Source organism: Pyrus communis, chromosome 3 (genome assembly GCF_041283825.1).
Source record: "Pyrus communis isolate YQ-2024b chromosome 3, ASM4128382v1, whole genome shotgun sequence".
NCBI lineage: Eukaryota > Viridiplantae > Streptophyta > Magnoliopsida > Rosales > Rosaceae > Pyrus > Pyrus communis.
The window spans coordinates 21,268,694-21,293,921 of NC_142567.1; the positions used below are offsets into that span (position 1 = coordinate 21,268,694).

The window sequence follows — 25,228 nt, forward strand, 5'->3', positions numbered from 1 at the left end:
TCGAGCTGTGCTGGCCGACACCTGGACGGTGACGAAGCCATAAAATGTGATAAAGTGTAGAAAAAGTGAATAAATTTGAATCTAAAAGTGTCTAAGTACCAGAGTGCGCTACGAGTGGGAGCGAACCCATATCACACGCGATGTCAGAGCATAGATAAGGTACAGTAGTGCGGGTAAGAATCACACCCTCAGAATTATCCATCAATACTAAGATTCGCCACATATTCTTGTCGATACAAACTCAGCAGCTAAAACCTGGAGGGCACCAAACAGAAGGTGTGAGTAAGCAATAAAACCAAACTTCCCAAAGTTATTACCTCTCTAAAAGTAATGCCCCTAATTGTAAAACTCGTATCGTTTTTCATAAGACAGTACAACATATATACATACATATAAACCATACTCAGAAATGACCAAAACCAAGGTTTGCCATCAACTCCACCATACATTAATAAGTAGGCCAAATGAACTAAATCAATACAAAGTGATATATCAGTCAGAGTCATCTAAAATGACACGTACAACTTATCCATATCTCATCAATCATGGCTAGCATATAAGTCGGAGTCACCTATAGTGACCTGTACGACTTATCCATATCTCATCAATCCTGGCTAGCCAATAAGTCGGAGTCACCTATAGTGACCTGTACGACTCATCCATATCTCATCAATCCTGGCTAGCTAATAGCTCAATAAGTATACCTGCACACGAGTCGGAACCACCTAAAGTGGTCTGTACGACAAGACTGGGTGTAAATAAGTGCTACGATCACGTGAAGACTGGGCGAATAATCGCGGGTCACCTACGAGTCGGAACCACCTAAAGTGGTCTGTACGACAAGATTGGGTGTAAATAAGTGCTACGATCACGTGAAGACTGGGCGAATAATCGCGGGTCACCTACGAGTCGGAACCACCTAAAGTGGTCTGTACGACAGGACTGTGCACCTACCTTGAATCCAAGGTAAGCGTAAGGTGCGGGAGGTGAACATCACGTGAAGGACTGTGCCCTGGCCACGGGCGGGAGCACTAACACCGGGGTGCAGGTTTATGAGCTATACTATATCTCAACACAATCGTACTCACTACCATCACTAACATCAACATGTACTCACCTGAAGCTTACTTGGGTATCATGCGTCCACCTTTGCACTTGAAAGCATTCCCAATAATTATATGCAAGTAGTATACATATGGATATACCATGATGCAATCTAACACCATGTTGTAGCATTTTCAATTATAAACTATATAGTGTGAAATGTACAATCAATAACGCTCTACTCCCAAACTACTTATTTTCAGGGATAATTATCCATGATAACCCAATTAACACTAATTAACTAACTAATTCACAAAACTAAAACTTGTCTTTATCAATTTCCTTCGCATTACTCAATTCCTCAAACAAGGCTTTTGTCTCAAATATTTTATGGCTGCATCTAACGTCTCGTTAGACTGCCTACGTACCCTAGACAGGGATCAAGCCATTCGTAGTTCATATTGTACTTCAAGCATTCACAATAATTATATATGAAAGTAATATGCCTAATGAATTTAAAAGTGTCGATAGAACTCTCAACAATATGTACGATAAAAAGGAAAAGATCCACTCACCTGGAGTCCGCGCTATGATTCTCTAGCGCACGTATCGAGGCGCCCTGAATGATTGGTCCCTGTGACCAATTATCAAATCACATCTCAGAACTCTTATCCGAAGAATACGTAATTCACATAAAACATAACCTCAACGACATTCTAAATAGTTTGAGATCCATTGACCACAAGTCAACTGTCGATCAAAGATCGACGGTAGGGTTTACAACCTTGTATAACTTGACCCGGAAGATCCGCATAACAGATTTCCAATCCGCAACTCCCAACGATCCACAATATGTTTCTAGAATAACATATTAAAATTTCATTACGATCCAACGGTCAGATCTCCGCCAATTGCCTAAAACAAGTGGCCGTGAACATTTATTTTACTAACTTACAAATCCAATTCAAGAAGATCCGTAAGTCGGATTCCCGATCCATAAATTCCTATGATCTTTAAATATTACGTATTATAATGTATCTAATTTTGGTGACGATCCAACGGTCGGATCATCGATTCACATTTTTATCAAGTAACGTATCGTAACGAATTTAGGTTCCAACTATCAACCTACGTTATTCAAATGACAAAACTGAATTCAAGACATTTGACATAGCCTAAAAATAGCATTGGCGGCCCACTGGCCACGCGCTGCCGCACGCGCCGCCGCGGGTGGCGGTCGGCCGCCCCGACTCGCCGGAAAATTCAACTATTTCCAAAAATTCTCAAACTTCACAGAAATGAAGATCTCAGTGAGTGGAGCAACTTTCATACCTGCCACAAAGTCCAAAAGTGGACGGAAGATGGTCAATTTTTCCCACGAAGCCGGTGGGTGCCTAAAACTTCCCGACGTCGATTCGTCGTCTACGGTGGTCCAACGGGGTCAAGGTTGGTTGGGTTTTGCTCCTGGGATGATGGGCTACAAAGCCCAAGTGGTGGCATCGGCCATTGCTTTGCCGATTTGCCGGAAAATCGAAAATGGTGGCTGGAGCACCATTGATTTTCGTCAACTTTCGTGGCCTCAAACCGCCTCATACCATGGTCAATCAAGGTGGTTCTTGGGTGGGTTTTGTAGAGGGGAATGAGAGCTTCAAGATGGTGGTGGTGGTATCGAAAAACTCCACCGGAGTTGGCCGGAATCGGCCTTGGAAGATGGACTCGCGGTGGTGCGGGTATGGGTGCACGGGAAGCTTTCTTCCCTTTTTTTTTTTTTTTTTCTTTTCTTTTCTTCTTTTTTTTTGATTGGCTGCAAGCTTCACTTTTATTTTCTAATTGGTTCCTTGTCCCTTTAATTTAATTGGTCCGCTAATCCCACAAGGTGGGAATTCAAATATTTAAATAACCAATTTCAAACGTCCATAAGTATACCGTTATAATCCGGACTCGCAAACGGATTTCGCCTATACGTTCGTACCAAAGAGTACTACGAGGATATGCTTAAAGAATAAGTCTCACATCTCTCAAGTCGATGGTCAACGGAAGTCAAAGTCCTTGCCTCTAGGGCCATTTCGTAAATTCACGCTTTTCAAATAAAATAAAAACGTAAAATTTGGAACGGGTTGTCACATATAATTATTACAGTATTTTTTTAGGGTTATAAAATTATAAAAATAATATTCTGCTTATCGTGTATCGTGTTACCCACGTGTATACCCGAATCAACCTGTTATCTTAACATGTGCTTATCGGGTTACCCGATAACGACCCGATTCGTTATCGTGTCGATCCGAACACCTGTTAATTTCATGTTGTGTCGTGTCGGGTTATCGGGTCGTGTCAGGAATTGCCAGACCTAATCAAGATGGATCATTATGATAGATGGAGGTAAACTCATAAGCTCTGATATTAATGAACTCGGTAGAAGAATTACACATTGAAAAATTAGTCTTATCGTTTTCTTTTTAACAAGTAATCTACGCCCATAATGTGTTGTAAGAAATTGGTACGCAGAGATGTGAATACGCCTAATAATGGAATCGGCCGACACTCAATGAGGGTTGGTGATAATATTAAAAGCAACGAAAAAGGAACTTTTAATGTGGGGAACGCTTTAAAAGGAATCGGCCTGATGTCCAAGTGTAATTACTATACAATGAATACATAAAGGGAACTTTTAATGATACAGGAAAGAGATTATGGAGAATTTCAGTTAATTAGAAACCAATCATAAGAAATCAGGAGAATATCCGTCAAATATGAGGTTTACAACTCACTGTTATCATTTTTATTCTTTTTATTTTTTTTCCTCTGTGGAAATGAGTTTTTCATTGTGTTAATAGTAATGCCTAATAGCCGAGTCTTGTAGCGCAGATTTGTAATTAAGGAGGACATTACTAGTACAAAAAACAGTTTGCGTGACGTAGGTACCTTCGTTGCGCAAACTCAAAAATCATTGCCTGAAAATTAGCCCAATGAAACCTTAGTCGCGTACCAACCGTCGCGCCAAGGCAGTGAAAGCAAGGTTTGCGCAATGAAGAAGTAACATGCGTCTATCTTTGCGCGACGTATGTCCCTATGTCGCACAAAACTACTTTGCACGACGAATAAGTAACCTGCGCGTAAACCCTTTTTTTTTTTTTGGCAAAAATAATTTTTATTTAATTTTTAATAAATATTGTAATTAAATTCTAAACAATAATTAATAAACCAAGAAAAAGTATTTAATTATTAAATATATGAAAATGTATATACAAGATGTTCAAATATAAAAGAAAAAACTACAACAATTAATCTTCTAGGCTTGATGCATCACGCTACTGGGTATCGGCTGAGCGAAGTGGTTAGGACGTCGAAGGTGGAGCAAGATCAGGTGTTGGCATTGGAATTTGGAGGCCGAACATTTGTAAGGCCCATAAGATCATACTCATCTTCTCATCTTGGGCCGAAAACTGGGCTGCCATCTCAGCTTCTCGAGCTGCTGCCTCGGCCTCCCGTGCTGCTTGTTGGATCGTAGGCTGACCTTTTAGGGTTACCGCTTCCTCCGTCAGGGCGATGACCAGTCTTGTGGTCAATCTAGAAGATGAGGCACCTGTCTCACCAACCCGCGCCTTCCTCATACACCGAACAACCTTGCCATGACGACGACCGAGCTTCTGAGCAATAACAACGAGTCACTAAACTAGGAATGCTAAATAGCCATCAAACTAGGAATGTTATATACCACCATAAATCCACTTGCAAATATGATTCACTAGTCACAACAAAAATATCCAATTTCTGAAAACTGCATTGAACCCAAGTCCTAATATTTCACCAAACACAAAAAATAAAATCCAAGAAATGCCCTCTTAAGCAACAAACCATATATATCCAAACAAATTACCAATGCATATATTTAAAGACAACCGATTAAAACAAATTAACCAACAGAACAACCCATGTAAAAAGATAATACGAAAACACAAAAGCAGCAACAAAGGAATATTTGTACCACTAATTCTCTCAGATAAGCCAACACTAAGCAAAATCCAATGAATGCCAAGATACAAACAGGTTTTCCTGAATCTAATCAGAAGACCAGGTATGCTCAGATTGAGGAACCTAAGGTTAATGCACAAGAAAAATGAAGAGAAATATACTTGGAAGGGAATATTTGCCACAATTTAATCATCGAAAATAATGCAGCTTGTTTTAAAATTTCAACACATGCTTAGAACAAATTGCTGTCATGAACACTAATAAGACTGTCTGCCAAGAGAAACATCAAAATAAGAAATCAACAAAAGATCAACTACTTATATATCAACCGGATTTATAACCCAATTCAAAGGAATTGGGGTTTAACTCCATGACCATGTCCATTTTCGTTTTTGGGAAACGACCCACTAACTGAGCAATCTAATTGAAATCTGAATTCCGATATCAAAAGTCAAACTACAAATGCACAACATGACCATAGAATCCAAGGGAGAAACTGTAGAGAAAGAAATAGAAAGACTTACGTTTATCTCCGATATTGTAACCCCTAGCTTAGCAGACAAATTTTTCTTGAACATAGTAAACTTGGGAGCCAAGTCCTTTGTAGCAGGGCCACCATCAACACCAAATTCATTAAACCTACATATACAGATGTGCCATCAACACAAAGGAACATGATATTGTTTTAATTTTTAAACACATGAAAGTGCAATGAAATATTTGACAATCTCAACAATAACCTAGCAAAGTCATGCATAATTCTTGCAATATAGCATGCAAACATAAACACAGCAAGGCTGTAAATAATATGTAAAAGTTAAAACAATAGCAAAACCAATGGGTAAAGCACTCGAAGATATTGAAACTTAACAATATCAGGGCAGAAAACTTATGCGAGGAGTTACAAACTATAAACTGGAACTGTAACAACTTTTATCTTGCATTCTTTTCTTTGTGAGTTAAACGTTGGCACGTGTTAAAAACCTCTTCACTCTACATTGGTCAGAGCACCTCAATGGCCAATTCCTTGACTTCACATATGTTGATTGGGACCCTATCAAGTATTTCCAAGAGAATAAAAAGAATCATCACTGTGCAAGAAATTTGGTACGTGAAAAATAAGGCACAAACATATGCTTGAAATGATGATCTTGCCAACAAGATTTGGTACAGTTACCACACTATTCATGACTTGAATCACTGACAAATCATTATCAAGATCAAGTACAATTTTTCTTGTGAAGTATGCTTTGTACAAATAAATACATATTCTTTGGAAGAGTCAACTTTACCGGCATGCACTGTGACAAAATTTTTTCATGCATGAAAGAGGAATATGCAGTGATAGAATGGTGTATGCGTCTTTGGAAATGGTAGTGATCAGCTAACTGTGGCAACAATACTGTGACAAAATTTTGTCATGCATGAAAGAGGAATATGCAGTGATAGAATGGTGTATGCGTCTTTGGAAATGGTAGTGATTAGCTAACTGTGGCAACAATTGTGATTGCTCAGACGTTAGCAAAATGGTACTAGTTGCGTCAAGAAAAAGACAATGTAGTGAAGAACAATGCGAGAGAAATGATAGATGAAAAATCACGATTTAACGGTTATTTTAACTCCGATTTTGATTATTTTTTATAGCTACACTCCTTGATCCTATATGAATACAATGAATGAATTCAATCTTCAATTTAAAATATTTACACTAGTGGATACCACAAAATCTTATGTTATACTTAATGAAAGTATAAATAAACTCTAAGTGTTAGTGAATCTATCGTTTTGATGGAATACGCATCCTACGAAACTAATTTCAACGATCCAACTGTCAAACTTGTTTGTATATGCTTTGAGATCGCATACACCAAAAATCGCAAAAAAAAAACATTCAGAGATCTAGTAACGGGACAAAACTTTTTGACAATTATAAAAAAAAAATCACAATTTAACGGTTATTTTAACTCTAATTTTGATGATTTTTTACAGCTACACTCCTTGATCTTCTATGAATACAATGAACTAATTTGATCAACAATTTAAAATATTTACACAAGTGGATACCAAAAAATCTTATGTTATACCACAAAGTCGTTGACTTTGCGCAACGAAGGTGTACATTCGTCGTGCAAAATAGATTTGCGCGACGTATTTGCACCACGTAGTTGTACATTCATCGCGCAAAATAGCTTTGCGCAACGTAGAGGCACCTTCGTCGCGCAAAGGACGTTTACGCAACGCGGCCTGTGCGTCGCGCAAGATTTTGGAGCCAAACCAACACTTTTGCCGCTTTTTTCCCAACATTGTGTGACGGCAATCTTCATCGCGCTAAGTTCCGTTGCGCAAAATACCTTTGCGTGACGTTTTGTTGTCACTATTGCGAAAATATACTTTGCGCAACGTAATTTGCTCAGTCGCGCAAGTTGTTGTCACACAAGTATGTTTTTGTACTGGTGAATTAAAGCGATTGATGGGTGATGAAGCCTTGGTCAAGTGAGGCATGGTTGGTTAAAATCTGTTCACCACTCTTGTTAAGTCACTTTAAGCATGCCCTAAGCCCCTTGGGTTAGTTGGGGCGCCCCACCCTTGTGCATGGGGTAGCAAACAAATAATAAGGTCCAATCCAATTCGTTTTCACTTGGTCATTTGCATTTAGCTTTTTTGTGTCCGTCGTGCTAATACTACAAAGAAAAATCAAATTTGCGACGAAAGTGTTTAGTCACAAAAAGAAAAAGAATTGTCGCTGAAGATCACGATCTTAAGGGTTTCATACTTGCTGAAAGTGCAAATCAATCATATAGTCGTTGATTTTTGGTGGTTCAACTTGAATCACAGTAAATATGCTATGAAAGTGATTTTAAATTGTTAAAATCTTACTGAACAATTCAAACCAAACAAATTGATGTCTTTTTCTTTTCTGGCAAGATCACAATCAGTCTATTTATCCCATTCACTGATGATTTTTTTGTTTGTTTTTGTTTTTGTTCTAGTCCCATTCGATAATTAGCTATACTCTCACACTGTTTAATCACAAGTTTAGACTCGCTAGGATGAATGAAAAAATATTAGACTTTTGATCGTACAAAATATCTTCATCCCTTCTGTCTACTTTGTCTTAATTATTTGAAATCATTCATTTTTATTACTGTGAACTCTAAATTATTGGGGGTTGATATTGCTAGACACTAACTTGTTTACTTACATACAGTAGGAATTAAAATCATTTTGAATACTGAGTTCTATATCTAGTATACTAAAATAAGAGTGAATTTTTCACTTTTATAGTATCAGAAAAGTATGAGTTTCTCGTTAAAATTCACAATTATATACCTAAAAATCATGAAGTAGATCAACTAGGGGACTAGTTGATCCGACTCTCTATTTCTACTCCTATTGTTAAGTTCTTGGATTCATTCTTAATCTCATCTACCAAGTAAATATGCCCAACATTTTAAGGTCTTTTTAAGGGGAAAAGTTTCATGATGTTCTAGTCCAACAATACATATGTTATCTGTAAATCTCTTATCGCTTTCTACAGTACAAATGTTACACATGTAAATCTCGAATCTCTGTCTACGTGCGATTATATTATTAAACCGAAACACAAGAAATGATTCATGTCTTATAAATTGCTCCTGTTGAATGATAACTCGTTTCTGACAGTGGGCAACTAAAAGACAATTGTCACAACTCACAGGTGAGCAACTGTGTGATCCTTTTGCATGAATGGAAAGTGGCGTGAATCAGAACCGTTCCTTTCTGTAGAACAACAAAACAGAATAATGCTTTCACTAGATATTTATCGGTACATTGGTACAATTGAAAGCAATAAATAAACGCCAAAGCAACATACAATAAACTAAATCCGGAGGGCCTTGGACGCACAGCAGCTACTCTTTGACAAGTGGGATCCATCTCAAGGCCCTCCAACATAGTCCATACAAACTGTTTATAACTGAAAAGGACAACAAATATATTAACTTATATTATATGCAGCCAGAAGGAGCCATTCTTCCTGTAACGACACATGTGAACATTAGTTTTTCTTTCTGTGCTCGCGATTTGTAGATACAGAAGAATGATTCAGTACAAACTTTCTTGCAAGTCGAGCTTTAGCACTCGGGTGTTTGAGTATGGTCTCTCTTAGAATCATTGCAATAGTCATAGACCAAGTAGTTCCTCTGCACCCATTCCATGGCCGAGTACTGCTGCTGACTAAGACCCGACACACCAGACGGTGAGGCGGAGGGCGGTTGGCATGAGGTAGGGCTATCGGATTTACACCCACCAAGTTTGAAATTCTTGTACTTGCCAATAAACGGTTGGTACTTGTAGTCGGCTTTGTATTTTCCACCCTCTGTGGCCCATGATGATGCATCCCATATGGATCCATATGCCCACATCGGCCTCAATGGAAATGTTGCATCACTCTTTCTCTGGTACCTTCTTATGGGCACATCATCCACCAGGAATCTGCAAATTGATTATATTATATCATTGGTGTACTTTATAATATGCAAATCTCACCTCACAACCCTTTATAGATTAATAAAGATAAATGTAAAGCGATATTGCATGTATTATATACTGATCATCATATTGTTAAGCACGCTGTATTTGAAGCGTTCGATAATAGGTAAAATGTCATATAAATCTTGCTTCTGTGAAAGATTTAATTAGTAATGTGATAGTTAAAAATGTAGTCTAACTATTGAAATACATCACAAGAAGTAATTATCACGTATATTAACTTAATAATTACTTCAGCTTATAGACAAAGTTAAAAGTTTAGGTTTAGCATTTTCAGATAATAATTTAGGTTTGATATAACAACTCAATTAATATGAAAGATCTTAAGCCAAATGAAAACAAAAACAAAAATAAAAAGGGATCGTGTTTGATTATCATTTAGTTTAATTTTACTTTTCGTGCATGAAATTTAAAAAAAAATGATTAAAGGAGATATGTACAAGAAATGCATGATACACAAAAAGAAAACTAAAAACAAAAAATATCAAATGGTTATCAAAAGAATCCAAGAACTTTTTCTTGATAAGATCAGAAATAATAATTGTGTTTCACGGTTCCCCTACTAAACGGTAGAGGACAAGAAACTAGACAGACGGTTTGGCTTGATATTTACCATACCTAAAAACGTACATGTGACATGCATGTACAAAGGTACAAGATTTTACAACTGTGTGGTACTACGATATACTCACATGATCTCAGTAGGGTTCCATACTATAGCGTAGTTATGAAAGTCTTGTGCTGGATCAAACCAGAGATGGAATTGCTTCTCTCTTCCAATTATTGTTCCATCTCCACTGCCTCTAATGTACACATTGGTTTGCAGAGTATAGGGCTTATCAGGAGTTGTTCCAAGGAACTCAATATCAATTTCATCATGGTTGCCCGGAAGTTCTTCATTGTTAGAGAGCTTTAAAAACCAATAAAAAAAAAATTAGACATAACCCAATTTTCACTTTTTTATTGAATTCAGGAATTTAACAATAAAATTTCAAAGTTTGCAAGAGAAGTGATATCGGCACACGCCTTTTCTCCTCTATATACATGTTTATTCTACCTTTGAATAATATAAATGAGAGAAAAATTAAGAGACAAATATATAAATAAGGTTGTACAGAAGAAAACAAAATGTGTGTAGAAGTCGTTTTGCTAGTGCAATTATCCAAGCAGAGTCTCACATAAAATGAAGTAATCACTCCAGCAGTGTAACCAGGTTGTAGCTTAATGGCTGCACCAAAATATCCAGAACGGTACGGATGAAGTGACTTGAACCCACTTCCTGAAACATGTAAAAAATGCAGCAGATGATAAAACAATCTGAGAAATCCGACCAAAAAAGATAAAACAATCTGAGAAAATAAGCACAAAAAAGCACTTAACTGAAGTACACAAAAAGCAAGAAAATATGCCGAAAAACCAATGAGAAAAGAAGTGAATCTTGCAGGATTGAGTACCTGAGCTAGAGTCAAGCCAGATTGTTAAAGCACCATGGTCTAAATTTTGATGCTGAGGACCCCAGAGGTTTCTGAAAACCTGATCAAACCCTAGTGTACTAATTTTGGAACTAGGGTTATAGCCGGGTGAGGGGGGGCCCTGAGAAATGCTTGAAGAAATCATTAGGAAGAGAAAAATGAAGAAGATGAGAGGAGCCATGAAGACTGAACTGAGAAAAGGAATTCGAGAAGGAAATGCAGCAAAAAACAGAGGGGTGGGGCAAGAGAATTATAAAGGCAGGTATGCATACGGAAAGAGTAAGGTTTTACGGTTTGGTATAAATAGAGTGATCTGTAGGCCCCACATTGCAAAGGTGGAAAGTTGGTTGATTGGGAAGTTATGCATGTAGACAAAAAATTTACTATAAAAGAATAATAATATGAATAAAAAATGGTTCAACTTGTGGAATAGGGTTTTTGACTTTTTTTCCTTTTCCCTTAGATTTAGTGAAAAAGCTTCCATATAATACCGGAAATATTGTTAGTTGTAAGTTATGGTTGCTTACTGAGAGAAGCAAAGGTTAACTGTTTAATTTGTTTGCTTCATGACAGGTCTGCTTACCTTGTAGTTATGTCACAGATTTCAGAGAGAAAATGGCCAAAACAGCTTAAATCTTGGATGTGTACATATATGTACGTTCTTTGTGATCCTGACAAGCATGAAGGAGCTTGTGGATATGTATAAAAGGTAAAGAGCGGGAAGTTATGTAGCCCCATGTTTTGGAAACTATGTACATTTTCAGGAAAAAAGTATCGGCCAAGTTAATGAAATCTTGGTTGATCTTACTTTTGGTTTAAACCCTTTTTCTTTTGAGTTCTCCAAAAATGGATAATACATTCTAAATTCCTTTGGAGTAAGAAATGTTACATTTCACAGTTTGATGACGTATGCAATTACAATTTGATGTAGTATTGTGCTCTAAAAATTTGATTGGATTATACAAATAGAATGCAATGACTTGTAGCTTAATTGATTAACCACATTTACCTCGTAGTAGAGGTATGTATATCGTTTGTATAAAAAGAAAGAGAAATTGTTTTTAGTAGCCCTCTTGTAAACCAAAACCCTGATCGCAAACACTAATCGAGACTAGCCCTCTCCTTATATCACCATATTGATATACCGCTTACAATATATTGCTACACATCTATTTTTACTTTTTATATACCTTTGTTCATTTTTTATCATTATTTTTTTTTTAATTTATTCGTTTTAACAGTAAAAAATTAAAAAAATATATATATAAAAAATAAAAATAAGTATATAAATAGCACTATTAAAAACAATTACTTGAAATTAATTACTTATGAAATAGCATGCTTGTGGATATAGGTCTTGTTCTCTGCTCAAGTTGTCATGATGTTGATGTGAAACATTGGATACCGTAAGATATACCTACTCCAAATTCTAAAGACTATTATTTTATAGTTTTTACTGCTAATCATGTTTAAGTTTTCATAAATTCATCTACAACAGAAACGAGTGCAATACACATAGCCAACAGGATCCTCTCCGGATCATTTTGGTGAGAATTTTTGGAATTCGTAAATCGTGTTCGTTTATTATACATTGTACGATTTTTGTCGGATACTGTTTGCGTTTAATTTTAAATAAAAATATTTAAAATGATTTCTAATCGTACGATGTACGATGAACAGACACAATTCACGAATTTCTTAGATCTTCACAAAGAGAATTCAATGAACATCTGGATTCATACACATAGCAGTCACAGTCACGTAGTACACAGAAAATCCTGCAAACCCTTCACTATTTTGCTCTAAATTACAAAACTAAACAGTCAAAAGACAAAGGAATCATAATACCATTGGAATTCTTTTTAAAATCTTACCGTCGGGCTTGTGTAATTTTCAATAAGCAGGCAAAGTAATCACTTTTACAATTTTACAGAGCCTACTCTAAACCCTAAATCAGTATATGTATATACACACACAAAAAACTAATGTCATTATATTGATGTAATGGACTTGTGGGGAGCTTGCAGAAGCCAAAGCAGTTCATAAATTGCTGAGGTAGGTAATGTGAATCAATATTTGATGAACAACCTGCGCAGGACCAACGGCCACACCTCACATATGTATTTTTTTCTTTAACTTTTTCCAACCTTACTTTTGACTAATCATCTCCATATTACCCAAAAAAGAGAGCTTCCTTTTAGCTATGCTCCTGAAACTCGATTTTAATCTCACTTTATATCCTGCAACTTAAAAGTTGTCACTTTACTCCCAGAAACTCAAAGTTTTCTTACGTTACCCTCTGGAACTCAATTTTAATCCTATTTTACCCCCTGAAACTTGAAAGTTGTCTTTATAAAACTCAAAATTCACTCCACGCTGCCTTAGGTTTGTTAATTTCTTATGTGGGTTTGATTTGGGTGCGTCAGGCTACTCAATTTCGTTTTTATTTTTTTCATCTCTTCAATTTCTTTTAAACTTAATATTCGTTTATTATTGAATGTTAACGCATAAGGAAGATTTATAATCAAATATATTGCACATGTGGAATAGTCTTATTGAATGTTAGGTCCCATAGATGTTTTAGGAGGCAAATTATAAGTTTAGGGAGAAAAGAGAGTCCGCAAGTCAAAGTAGATCGAATTTTGAGTTTTAAAAAGTAAAGTGGTTCCTTTTAAATTACAAGAGGTAAAGTAAGATTCAAATGAAATTCTAAAAGGCGTAACTGAAAATAGGCCGAAAACATACAATAAATCTTTCTTTGGGTTTTCAAAACTATTTTGGGCTGAGGCATATGGGCAGACGGACCCTACTAATATCAAAGGCATATGGGCTTTAAACGAAACATGTTCAATCAGTGTCTGTAAACTCGTCCTCAAAGGCTAAAAGCCCAGACAAGTTTTGCCTTCCTCTTTTTCACAAATATAATCTTAATATTGGGTTTGAAATCGTTTGATCATCGCCCTCCTCGGTACAAAATCAAGCAATTCAACGCAGAATTTAGTTCCTTGATCGAAAAAATACAAAAAAAAAGAAAGATGGAGAGGGTGATGAACATAATAAAACCAAAGGCAAATCCACAGCAGCAATTGAGAGATTGGCAGCGCAAGCTTCGCCAAGAGTGCCGCAACATCGAACGACAAATTCGAGGTAAATTTCACCATAATTTTCATTTTTCTTAAAAAATTTGGATTGTGGGTTAATTTCTGTGATAGTTTAGGTTCATGGGTCGTGAAATTGGATTAATGGGTAATTTTAATTTTGGTTGTTTTGCAATGGGCTTTCTTCAGATATACAAAGAGAAGAGAAAAGCGTGCAGAAGGCAATCAGAGAGGCTTCCAAGAGAAATGACATGGGTTCTGCAAAGGTACCATTTTTTTCCCTTTTCAATTTGGTTTGGCCAATGTTTTGTTCTTCAAATTCTCCAATTTTATGCATTTTGTTTTAGCTCTGTTAATTTTGATGACTTTCTTGTCTCTGAAGTTTCCTTTGATTTACCCCAAATCATAGTAGGCTCTGCAGAATACATGGTTCGGTTAATTCGAAAGAAATGGGATAGTAAAATGTCCAGCCATCGTGATATTGCTGTTTTTCCAGGGGAAAGAAATTAACCCAGATAATTTTTTACATGATGGTAATTTATCTTTCGTACTTGGAATTGGAACTTATAAATGATGTATTTTCGGAACCTGAGTTTTTCTATCGATACTATTGTGATTGTGCCTATTAAATGTTAAAAGTAGGGATTATGATCACTGCGATCGGATTCTGTGTTGTGTTATAGTTTATGAAATTGAGAGAATATATTTCTGATTAGTTTGTTAGTTTAGTTGCCGGCTGTTGTTTGACTTACTCCCTGTGGTCATCCTTCTTCCCTTCTGTATATTCAGTTATCTACTTTGTGTTAATTATTTCAGTCACTTGCTAAAGAAATTGTGAGATCTAGAAGGACGGTGAACCGTCTTCATGAAAATAGGGCACAACTGAATTCAATATCAATGCACCTTGGGGAGAGTGTTGGTAAGTCTGTAATACCTAAAGGTTATGGCTCGATATGCTTGTATAAATTCCATCACCAGCTCATTTCGTAATAACCTTAGATTCCCATTATTGCATGTTTACATGTTTAAGTAGACTAGTTTCTTTTAGATTTTGAAACTGGAATATTATGTGTTATTGAGTTCTAATGTCATTGCATGTCTTAAACTAGAAATCTCTTTTGGTTGTTTTACGTGTAAAGGCAGCTTTATAGTGGATTGAAATGACAACTGATCCCTTCTTAGAGAAGATGATTCTTAGACTAGCACAACCTTGCAAGACAATGGGAAGTTAGACCTCTATAGAAGGTGATTCTTAGACTAGCACAACCTTGCAAGACAATGGGAAGTTAGACCTCTTTATAGAAGGTGATTCTTAGACTAGCAGTGGTGAAAAACAATGTGAAGTTAACGTATAACAAAATTGAAGACGAACTATTATTTAAATAGGAAAATTTAAATGTTCTGCTAGGGCATTGCATTGGTAAAACTAGTGAGTTTGGAAACTTGATTTTTCATTTTTGTGGTTATGATTACCAATCATTTACTCCTGTTTCTTGTTTTTTAAGGACTAACTCAGTTTATGGGTTTTGATAATATATCCTTGGGGTCTTTTCTCTTTTCCTTTTTTTCTGCGTTTGCTAATATGCTTAATTAATAATCACCTTTCGGAACTCTGGCCTGTTAATGTGAGTATTGGTGGTTGGTTTAATCATTTTCATTGTTCGTCTTTGATTCTGCAGCTATTGCCCGCACGGTGGGGCATTTATCCAAGAGTTCTGAGGTTATGAAGCTTGTCAATAACCTCATGAAGGCTCCAGAAGTGGCTGTTACGATGCAAGAATTTAGCAAGGAGATGACCAAGGTACTCCGTTATTTGTCATTCACTTACACAGAAGCACAAAGGTGACAGTCTTTCACTTTGGTAGTCACAGTTTTATTATACTCATAGAATATGCATTTGCAGCAACATTATTCTCCATCAAGTGTAGATAGAATCCGAATACTCTTAGTCCCCCCTTTTTGTCCCAAATGAAAGGTTTTTGGAAAATGTAACCGCAAATAAAATAGGTTTTGGGAGAATAGTTTTCTGACATTATGGCCTCTGTTAGATCTATTTGTTTGTGAGCTGTATATAGATGTTTCCTGCTTGAAGATTTAAATATTATCATCACTTTATGTTTGTGAGCTGTATATAGTTTATTGAACCTCGTAACTTGTAAGTTCTTCTGGTCAATAAACAAATGGTGTTTTTTTGGTCAAGTAATAAGCAATGGTTATATTTTTTATTTGTAGGCAGGGGTAATTGAAGAGATGGTGAATGATAGTCTTGACACAGCACTAGACTCCGAGGACATCGAAGAAGAGATAGAAGAAGAAGTTGACAAGGTTTTGACTTCTATAGCTGGTGAGACAGCTGCCCAGCTTCCAGAAGCGGTCAGGAAGGAGAGGTTGAAGCAACCTGCTACTGCACAAGCCGGAAAGGAGGTATGTATGACTGCGACATGACTATTATGTAATAAGTCCCATTTCCAGTCGTAACTTTCTAAGGAAGCCGGACAACATGATACATCATTTTACTTCTGCGCAGGAAGAGGCAATAGCTGAGGGTGTCGATGATGAGGAAGAGTTGGAAGAAATAAGGGCCCGACTTGCAAATGTTAGGTCATAAGTGTACGTTGAAGCCTTTCAGCCACTGTTTTATCCTCCCCCAGAATTATAACATGAGGCAGTGAACGTGTTGGACTTGCATGTAGATATGACCGGGTTGAGATTGCTGCAGTAAGGGCCGCGTTTACCACAGACCAAGAACACCAGAGATGTACTGTCTACTGTATATTATATTAAAGCAGCTTCCGAAAGAGTTTACAAGTAAGCTGTTATTGTGCAATATTCAAATGCAAATATATCTGTGTGCCAATCTCTTACTTAATTCCTGCACGGAGGTCAGTGTTGCACCAATGGTTTGTTACTGGCATTTGCTCTATAGACCATAACAGTGAAAAAACTCATTTCATGAAACTGCAAGCAAATTAGTATCACTGTGTATCGCGTTGTGTGTGTGTTTCTATTTTTGGTAACCGAGACTGGAGCTTCGACCTACTTTCTATGTGTATTTACGCTCAATATTTGCACTCAAAACAGATTTCAATTTATGTATGAAAACTATCACACTCATGCATCATAAGTTCTTTTTACATGTCATCTGTTCTTTATTAAAGGGCGGACTGTTGATGTGGTGGCAATAATGTGTCGATAACACGTGAATAACAAAACATATCGACATTGTTATCGGTTCGTTATCTGCAATTTAGCTTTAGGAAATGGGGGTTGCATCAGATTTCACCTATCATTACCAAACTCTCTTTCTCAGATTGCTCTAGGACCATTTTAGGTTGTGGTATAAAAGCACATGGGTAAGAAATTTGGTTGGGCAAGTGCTTTGATAGAACTGCTTATTCTAAAAGCCGGGGGATTCTTGGCTGTCACAAGAAGCTGGATCCAGATTCTAGAGTCAAACCTAGTCTATTAAAATAGAAAATCATGTTCTCCTTAACACATGTTTGAGTGCCACAGCTGGAAATGAATCTTAATAGTCAATGCCTCATGTTAAGCTATCATGCGCCAAACTAAACTCATTGATTTTTGTTCGACTCAACTTATAAATAATTAAGTTCCATGGATGATGCAATGTTCGAAACTATTCTAATATTCAGGGGGGTGGAATTTGAAATTTGTTGAAAGAAGGCAGTCATATTGTCTTAGCTAACTGGCTTAACTCACATTCGTTTTATTCTATTGGAGGGGGAAGGGAAGAGAATTTGAGCTAAGTTACATAATGAGTCAGTCATAACGTATTAATTCAACACAAATATTAAACTGTCTTCGTCATCTACATAAATCGAACCTTACCTCTAACTTACAATGATAATAAATGCTAATATTGAGTAGCTATTAATTAGGAAGGAGGATGGCTCCTTCCAAGAACTGAGCCAACCAAATAAAGGTTATAGGTGGCTCCATAGATTACCATTATTTTTTCTTGGTCTTCAAAGTCACTCCAACATTTGGGATGACTTTCTTCAAAGCATGGTCCTTCTATTTTTAAGGCTCTTTTTTTTTTTTTATTGGAATTTTCTTCTTTATTGTTATGAAAACACATTTTTGGCGTGTTATCCGAAGGCAAACAGTGCCTTACACGCAAATACAACATTTTCAAGATTTCTTTGGATTTTTACCTGAAAAGTTGTTGTCCTATAATTTTAATCTTTTTAGAGAACAATACTAGTAAAGGAAAAACTTTCCCAACAAACCCAATAACTTTTGGCTTAGATCCGCACCAGAAACCTATTTGATAAAAAGCCACTTTTATTTTAAGAGATTTAGTTTACGATTTAATTATGTGTTAAGTTTATCACATATTTGTAAAAGTAGAATTATTTGAAAATATATTTGTGAAAAAATAAAGTATAAAGTGGTTAACTGCCTTAACTGTATCATCTCACATCGTCTAGGAGAATGATCCTTATATGTATATTCTCATCCCTACCTAGCACAAGACCTTTTGAGAGCTCACTGGTTTCGGGTTCCATCGGAATATTGCCCAGGGGAGTGATCCTTATATGTATATTCTTATCTCTACCTAGCATGAAGCCTTTTGGGAGCTCACTGGCTTCGGGTTCTATGGGAACTCCGAAGTTAAGCGAGTAGAGCGCGAGAACACTCCTATGATGGATGACCCATTAGGAAGTTCTTGTGTGAGTTTCCAGAAACAAAACCGTGAGGGCGTGGTCCGGGCCTAAAGCGGACAATATCGTACTGCGGTGGAGTCGAGCCCAAAATGTAATGGGGACTCGGGCCGGGATGTAACATTAACTTATTTATTTATTTATTTATTTTTATCTTAAACGTGTGAGAGATGGGACCTTAGTTCCTCTTTTATTTGTTTTTGTCTCTCTTTTTCTTAAATCCCCTTCTTTTTCTCTCATTTTTTGTTGGTGGGGTATGATGATTTCTCAAATTTCATTTATTAAATTTCCAAATATTACAATATACTCACACAAATACAAGTATGATATGCATTTCTAATAAGGTCAATTCTACGTTGTAGCTCATTATGGCTTATTCTGATAAGTTTCAAATGATAAGTATATGTTGTATAACTAATTTTTGTAAAAATTTTTTGGTCAAAATTGTTCATGAGATTGATATAACTCATCATTGATCCATGCCATTGAAAATAATAGAAGTGATCCCTGAGTTTGTCGCAATAAATCATTTTCGTCATTTCATGAAAAATCTGTCAATATCATCGTTACATTGTAATGTAACGACCACGTGACCACCTTTTAAGGGTATTTTTGTCAAACCAACAACTCCACTTAACAAGGATATTAATAGATGCGTAAGAACCCACAAATTCAGAGACTACTTTATCGATTTTCAATGTCAAAGACCAAGATGAAGAGTTACAATAATCTCATAAACCATTTTGGCTAAAATTTCTTTTTGTAAATATCTCACCATTTGTCAATTAAAAAAATAATGTTTCTCAAATATCATCCATTCAATATCAATTAAACATGATCCAATGAAAAACAAAGAAGAGAATACTAGAGGATTAATTGAGAAGTTTGAAAGTTTCTTCCCTTTCAAGCAATAATCTTTTGATTAAAAAATAACAAATGATGGTTTCATAGCTCAAAGCAAACAAAATAATGATCCTTTTTTCTGGTCAATGAAAATAATGAGCTGTTGATCCTTGTTTAAAGGCGATTCAATGCCTAAGATTTATATTTTGGAAAAAAGCACGAAGACAATAAGTAAAGAACAAAAAGTTAACAAGAAATAAGAATTACCAGCCAAATTAATTAATTAATTATTTTTTAAAAGCCAAAAATAATTTTAAAAAATAAAATAAAAACGAAGACGGTTACCTCAATCTTTCCTCCACCTCCACCACATTGGGTTGGACATCTCATACTCCAATGTCCATTCTTTTAAGCCTTATCACCCAACTCTGTTTGCATCCAACACTATATATATTCCCTCCAAACTCCACACTTTTCTTCCCATACAAGCAAAAAAACACCAGCAACAATGGCATCTCCTTCTACTTTCTCTCCCATTTCCCTCTCTTCTCTTTTCCTTTTCCTTCTCCTCCTTCCACTTTCATCATCTGCATTGAACCCCGCCAGCGGCCGCCTTCCCTCGTCTTCCCCCGCCTTCTCCGCTAAAGGCCAAGCTGAGAAGTTCATCAGAGCCCTCAACTTGTTCCCAAAGGATGATGTTAACATTTTGTCCCGCAAACCTTCGCTGGATGCTGAGGCAGATGCTGGTGTTGAGATTGTGGAGAAGCAGTTCAAAATGCCTTTTCTTGACGCCGCTTCCGGTCCTTCTGCTAAAGATCTTGGTCACCACGCCGGCTACCACCGCCTTCCCCATTCGGAAGGTGCAAGGTAAGAGCAAAAGGGTTGGTCTTGAATTGCACTAGGAATCAAATTTGAGTTGGGAAATCGAAAACTCGGAAATTCTTGGACTGCATTATATTTGAATCCGATTACTTTTTGCAGGTTGTTCTACTTATTTTTCGAATCAAGGGTTAACAAGAACGACCCTGTTGTGATATGGTTGACCGGAGGGCCGGGATGTAGCAGTGAACTGGCTCTGTTTTATGAAAATGGTCCTTTTCACATTCAAAACAACTTGTCACTCACTTGGAATAACTATGGCTGGGACAAGGTGCTGATGGTTTGGACAAGGTGTTTTTTCTTATCGGTTTTCGCTTCTTTGTGTTTCTGAACAAGTTCTTGTTTGGCAGGCATCAAACATTCTTTACGTCGACCAACCTGTCGGAACTGGTTTCAGCTACACTACAAATTCGAGTGACATTCCTCATGATGAAGCAGGCGTCAGCAACGACTTATATGATTTTCTGCAGGTCCTAATGATTATCTCATGTTACATACAATCGTCGTTGATGTATATGAAATCATCCATCATGTGTATCACGAATGATAACTGTTTGCGCACGAGTGAACTATTGTTGCTAAACTGACCTTAAATTTACCAGTTTCTGTTCATGATGACAGGGATTTTTCGCTCTACATCCCGAATTTGCGAAAAATGACTTCTACATCACCGGAGAGTCATATGCTGGGCACTACGTTCCTGCGCTTGCTTCTCGTGTTAACAAAGGAAATAAAGCGAAGGAAGGGAATCACATAAACCTCAAGGTATCCCTAATAGTTACAATGGACTGACTGCATTTGATTGCTTCGTCATGGTCGTTCTGATCTGATCTGTTTATCTCCTACGGTTGAACAGGGTTTCGCCATAGGTAATGGGTTGACCAATCCGGGAATCCAGTACAAGGCATACACTGATTATGCACTGCAAATGAAGTTGATTACAAAAGCAGACTACGACACTATATCGCAGACAATTCCAGAATGTGAAGAGTCGGTGAAGGCTTGCGGTATTTTCCTCTTCATTTCCTCTGTTCTTCACATACCTGTTGATTACATTCTCGTATGAGATTTAATGGTCATTGTACAAGATTATCTGACTTTTGAATTTTCTGATGTCTGAAACTATCAGACGCCTCTAAGAGTGGAGACGCTTGTGAGGAGTCGTTAAGTATTTGCAACAGCATATTTAACCAGATAATGCAAAGAAATAGTGGTATAAATGTAAGCAAAGCTGAAAAACCTTTATCATTGTCACAGCTATAAGTTCTACGAAACAAATCCAAGTATGCTAAGAATCTACTTGTTTTGGGTATGTGCAGTACTATGATATTAGGAAGCAATGTGAGGGGAACTTGTGCTATGACTTCTCAAACGTGGTGACATTCTTGAACAAACAAACGGTTAGGGATGCCCTAGGAGTTGGGGACATCGAATTTGTGTCATGCAGCTCTACGGTATATTATGCTATGCTGAATGACTGGATGAGAAATCTGGAAGTGGGAATTCCTGCCCTCCTTGAAGATGGAATAAAGTTGCTTGTGTATGCCGGGGAGTATGATCTCATCTGCAATTGGCTTGGTGAGCTTCTTTGTTTCGGCAAAAAACTCATGTTGCATGTATTAGCGAGGTTAATGTACTTTCGGTAATTTTCATATTATGATGTCTCTCTATTTCGTAGGGAATTCAAATTGGGCTCATGCCATGGAATGGTCCGGTCAGAAAGCATTCGTAGCAGCACAAACTGTTCCATTCAAGGTTGCGGGTGCAGAAGCAGGACTGCTAAAAAGCTATGGACCTCTAGCTTTCCTCAAGGTTCATAATGCTGGTCATATGGTTCCAATGGATCAACCGGAAGCTGCATTACAGATGCTTACAAACTGGATGCAAGGAAATCTCGCCGTGGCTGAGTCAGCCAAAAGAGTTGCTCCCAACTGATAGCCTCAGATCCTAGCCTGAAAACACTTGGTTTTCAAAATGGTGTCTGTTGGGCAGGAATACTTATGATATACTTGTCCATAGCTATAGTTACCATGCTTGCTTTGACAGGCAAAAAATTTCCCAATATAGAGTGGATTTATACGAAAAACGGTTCACTATACTATTTCATCCTTTTTAACGGTGTTCCTTGTCTTTTGGAAATTTCACAAAAACCTGCTTATTCTTTTAAAAGTTGACAACCACACATCAAAATTGGGTAGATGATTCTTTGGAGAACTGCGCAAAAGGCCATGACTTTCTGCGTCGTTGCCAACTTGCTACACAAACACACATAAATTGGTACCATTGGCTTAATTTTTCCTAGTATATAGGCAGGCAACTAAAATGCCATCACAGATGTATCATGATTGGGCATTAACGCGTGCTATGTGCTTTGAGAATGCAGTGCAATTCAATATCGATGAAAATAACAAAAGTCAATCAGTAGTATTTGCAAGCACATAGCATACAGTAGATGAAAAACAACAGTCAAGAGCTTCTTACACCATACAATTGCCTCAAGCTCACTTGCTGGCTGAAAACCAGATCTCAATGGAATAACTTGGATCACTTGCATTAACAGCTGCACGAAACATCCCAAAAACAGAAATATAAGGTAGGTAGAAATGGAGCAACCCAACGAAGTAAATCATTACTCGAAAACGATAATTGTAGAAGTTGAAAATCAAAGCAAGTTTCAAAAAATGACCAATAAGAAATTTCTTGAAGATGAACATAAAAAGCCGGTCATGGGAGAATACGAAAGACCTAAAAAAAGCATATGGCTGCTAATAAAAAGTTGCTTTAATATTATATCTCCGAAGTATACCACATTGCAGTTGACTACAAAAGCATCAAAAGATGAGTCAGAGTGGGAACATTAAGATTAAATTTTGTATCCGCACCATTGGACCTGAGCTCAAAATCCACCTAATTAGAGTAGCTTAAAATAGAATATCGCACTGTCAAAACAAAAGATTAAAATTTGAATGGTGTTTATTCCTGCACAGTGAAAAGTTACAAACACGTAAACATTCACAGTTTCTGATGTAAATGGATTGGGGGTGTGGTGAAATTTTGAGGCGTAAAAGGTGGTTTTACCAGCAAAAGGGTTCAACTTGTACTAAAAGATATGTAGGCTGAAAAGTCTATTTCATTGATACGTGAATAAGATTATATACAATTATATTCCTTGCATAGCAAGGCAATATCCCTACAAGTTAGGAATACAACTACAATTAGGATTACAATTATACATAGACTCCAACTATATTTCTACTTGTCTAACAAAACTTGGCGAAGTCAAAAAACTCATCAGCAGAGCAACCAAACAGAACCTTGGCAGCCCTATCAAAGCATATCACATTAAGCACTTTTGTATCCGAAGCTATTGACATCTGCCAAAACAACCCAATGAGAATCACATAATTAAAAAGCAGTTCTTGGAAAGCACTTTGGAAATGAGCAAACAGCTGTCCAAGAAAAGGGTAGAGAGTTACAAGAAGGCGAAAGAGGCGTTTGGTGCGAGGCAAGCGGGTTTTGAAGGCATTGAGGCTGCAGAATTTGCAGAGGGAAGAAGGGTTGTCGGGGAGAGTCCGCTCGCAGACGGAGCAGACTCTGTAGGAGAAGCCGGTGGTGTTGTCTATTGCTAGCAATGTGCAGATCATCGTCGTTGGCTTATCAGCTTCCATGGCTCTCAGAAATCAATCGCTCACGGCTTCACCTACTTCACTGCTTTTCTTAAAATAAAGTCGTGGGGAAAATGAAAATTTTGGAAGCGGGAAGGAAAACTTTTTAAAAGTGGAAAAATCAATATCTATCTAATGTTTGCCCTAAAACCATGAGTCGTGTAAGAGTTCCATTGTGTCGTGATGAATTGGAATGGTTTGATGTATTGGAAAGATTTGATATAACTCTCCTAAGAATTAAGGTTTTTGGTAAACTTAAATAATGGGCGGTAAAGACGATTTTATGTGAGGAACGACTTGGCTATCGAGAAAAGGATGTGTTGTGATTTGAGAGAACAATGATAAGTGAATGAATGTGTACCATGGATGATAATTTACATAACGAGACATTTGAGGCCAAAACATGGTATGAGACATGTTTGGGTTAATATTTGAATATTGGGCTTGAATGAGGGAAGGTCCAAGGATACCAATTTAAATGAGGACTTGCCCGAAGCTCAACATTGAGCCCAGAGACAAACTAAAGCCCTCTCAGCCAAGGCATAGGTCATGTGCCTATGACTGAAGTGACAATTGACAGAGACGAGCTCACTACCAGCCAAAAAGCAATTTCTAATGGCATAAATGTGTAAATACATGATGACTCACTTCCCCTGAGAGCCTTCGCCTAAGAACAATGCTCTAATAGTCAGGCCAAATCGCCTATAAAATGAAGAAGAGACAATAGAGACAATGACACTCAACCAACGAAACAAACAAGCATACAAACTCTACCCTCAAGCCAGATTTGCATCCAGAAAAGCTGAAACCAACCTAGATTCATTCTTTTTAGTCATAGTCTCCTCAGAAAAGCTATTTTTGTCTAGTTTAAAAGCTCTGCTACCTTCCCTAGTGTTGTAGTATCAATTCCCTCGTATGAAACCTGTTTACCATCCATCACTTTTAGCATACAACCCCTGTAAACTCAAAGCAAGCAGGAACTGGAACTGGAACTACTCCTTATGCTTTAACCTTCGGGCAGGATGCTGTGCTTTCTA

General features: G+C 37.1%; 4 protein-coding genes and 1 long non-coding RNA gene across 6 annotated transcripts; 2 read left to right on the top strand and 3 right to left on the bottom strand.

The window, feature by feature from the left end:
- On the bottom strand, window positions 1–2,825 carry LOC148698129 (uncharacterized). Its single transcript, XR_015960335.1, has 3 exons — window positions 2,377–2,825; window positions 1,620–1,678; window positions 1–255 (listed from the first exon to the last, which is right to left on the bottom strand). It is a non-coding gene; the product is annotated as an uncharacterized LOC148698129 (long non-coding RNA).
- Window positions 2,826–8,783: 5,958 nt separating this feature from the next.
- LOC137714728 (xyloglucan endotransglucosylase/hydrolase protein 31-like) lies at window positions 8,784–11,277 on the bottom strand. Its single transcript, XM_068453870.2, has 4 exons — window positions 11,004–11,277; window positions 10,728–10,828; window positions 10,242–10,459; window positions 8,784–9,492 (listed from the first exon to the last, which is right to left on the bottom strand). The coding sequence occupies exons 1-4, from the start codon at window positions 11,200–11,202 to the stop codon at window positions 9,132–9,134; spliced, it is 879 nt and encodes a 292-aa protein (XP_068309971.1). The 5' UTR covers window positions 11,203–11,277; the 3' UTR covers window positions 8,784–9,131.
- Window positions 11,278–13,864: 2,587 nt separating this feature from the next.
- LOC137716033 (vacuolar protein sorting-associated protein 24 homolog 1) lies at window positions 13,865–17,197 on the top strand. 2 transcript variants are annotated; one of them, XM_068455421.2, is made up of 6 exons: window positions 13,865–14,168; window positions 14,309–14,385; window positions 14,936–15,038; window positions 15,799–15,920; window positions 16,352–16,543; window positions 16,647–17,197. In XM_068455421.2, exons 1-6 carry the CDS (start codon window positions 14,057–14,059, stop codon window positions 16,725–16,727), a joined length of 687 nt encoding a protein of 228 aa, XP_068311522.1. In that variant the 5' UTR covers window positions 13,865–14,056; the 3' UTR covers window positions 16,728–17,197. The 2 variants fall into 2 exon arrangements, with proteins under 2 accessions (XP_068311522.1, XP_088547395.1); XM_088691269.1 differs by lacking the exons at window positions 13,865–14,168; window positions 14,309–14,385 and adding an exon at window positions 14,502–14,652.
- A 2,921-nt stretch (window positions 17,198–20,118) lies between these two features.
- Window positions 20,119–22,642, top strand: LOC137714104 (serine carboxypeptidase-like). The gene is made up of 8 exons (XM_068453393.2): window positions 20,119–20,514; window positions 20,629–20,797; window positions 20,877–20,996; window positions 21,148–21,291; window positions 21,383–21,533; window positions 21,656–21,747; window positions 21,846–22,104; window positions 22,205–22,642. Exons 1-8 carry the CDS (start codon window positions 20,156–20,158, stop codon window positions 22,459–22,461), a joined length of 1,551 nt encoding a protein of 516 aa, XP_068309494.1. The 5' UTR covers window positions 20,119–20,155; the 3' UTR covers window positions 22,462–22,642.
- A 1,144-nt stretch (window positions 22,643–23,786) lies between these two features.
- LOC137714333 (uncharacterized) lies at window positions 23,787–24,194 on the bottom strand. Its single transcript, XM_068453573.1, has 2 exons — window positions 24,003–24,194; window positions 23,787–23,900 (listed from the first exon to the last, which is right to left on the bottom strand). The coding sequence occupies exons 1-2, from the start codon at window positions 24,192–24,194 to the stop codon at window positions 23,787–23,789; spliced, it is 306 nt and encodes a 101-aa protein (XP_068309674.1).
- Window positions 24,195–25,228: the final 1,034 nt, after the last annotated feature.

Coding starts and splice junctions, on each gene's coding strand:
- LOC137714333 (XM_068453573.1), bottom strand. CDS start 24,194: ATGGAAGCTGATAAGCCAACGACGATGATCTGCACATTGCTAGCAATA. Junction 23,901..24,002: donor AACGCCTCTTTCGCCTTCTT/GTAACTCTCTAC, acceptor TTGTTTTGGCAG/ATGTCAATAGCTTCGGATAC.
- LOC137714728 (XM_068453870.2), bottom strand. CDS start 11,202: ATGGCTCCTCTCATCTTCTTCATTTTTCTCTTCCTAATGATTTCTTCA. Junction 10,460..10,727: donor GAGTGATTACTTCATTTTAT/GTGAGACTCTGC, acceptor TGGTTTTTAAAG/CTCTCTAACAATGAAGAACT. Junction 9,493..10,241: donor TGGAACCCTACTGAGATCAT/GTGAGTATATCG, acceptor ATCAATTTGCAG/ATTCCTGGTGGATGATGTGC.
- LOC137714104 (XM_068453393.2), top strand. CDS start 20,156: ATGGCATCTCCTTCTACTTTCTCTCCCATTTCCCTCTCTTCTCTTTTC. Junction 20,515..20,628: donor CCCCATTCGGAAGGTGCAAG/GTAAGAGCAAAA, acceptor TACTTTTTGCAG/GTTGTTCTACTTATTTTTCG. Junction 21,748..21,845: donor AAAGAAATAGTGGTATAAAT/GTAAGCAAAGCT, acceptor GGGTATGTGCAG/TACTATGATATTAGGAAGCA.
- LOC137716033 (XM_068455421.2), top strand. CDS start 14,057: ATGGAGAGGGTGATGAACATAATAAAACCAAAGGCAAATCCACAGCAG. Junction 14,386..14,935: donor ATGACATGGGTTCTGCAAAG/GTACCATTTTTT, acceptor TAATTATTTCAG/TCACTTGCTAAAGAAATTGT. Junction 15,921..16,351: donor TTAGCAAGGAGATGACCAAG/GTACTCCGTTAT, acceptor TTTTATTTGTAG/GCAGGGGTAATTGAAGAGAT.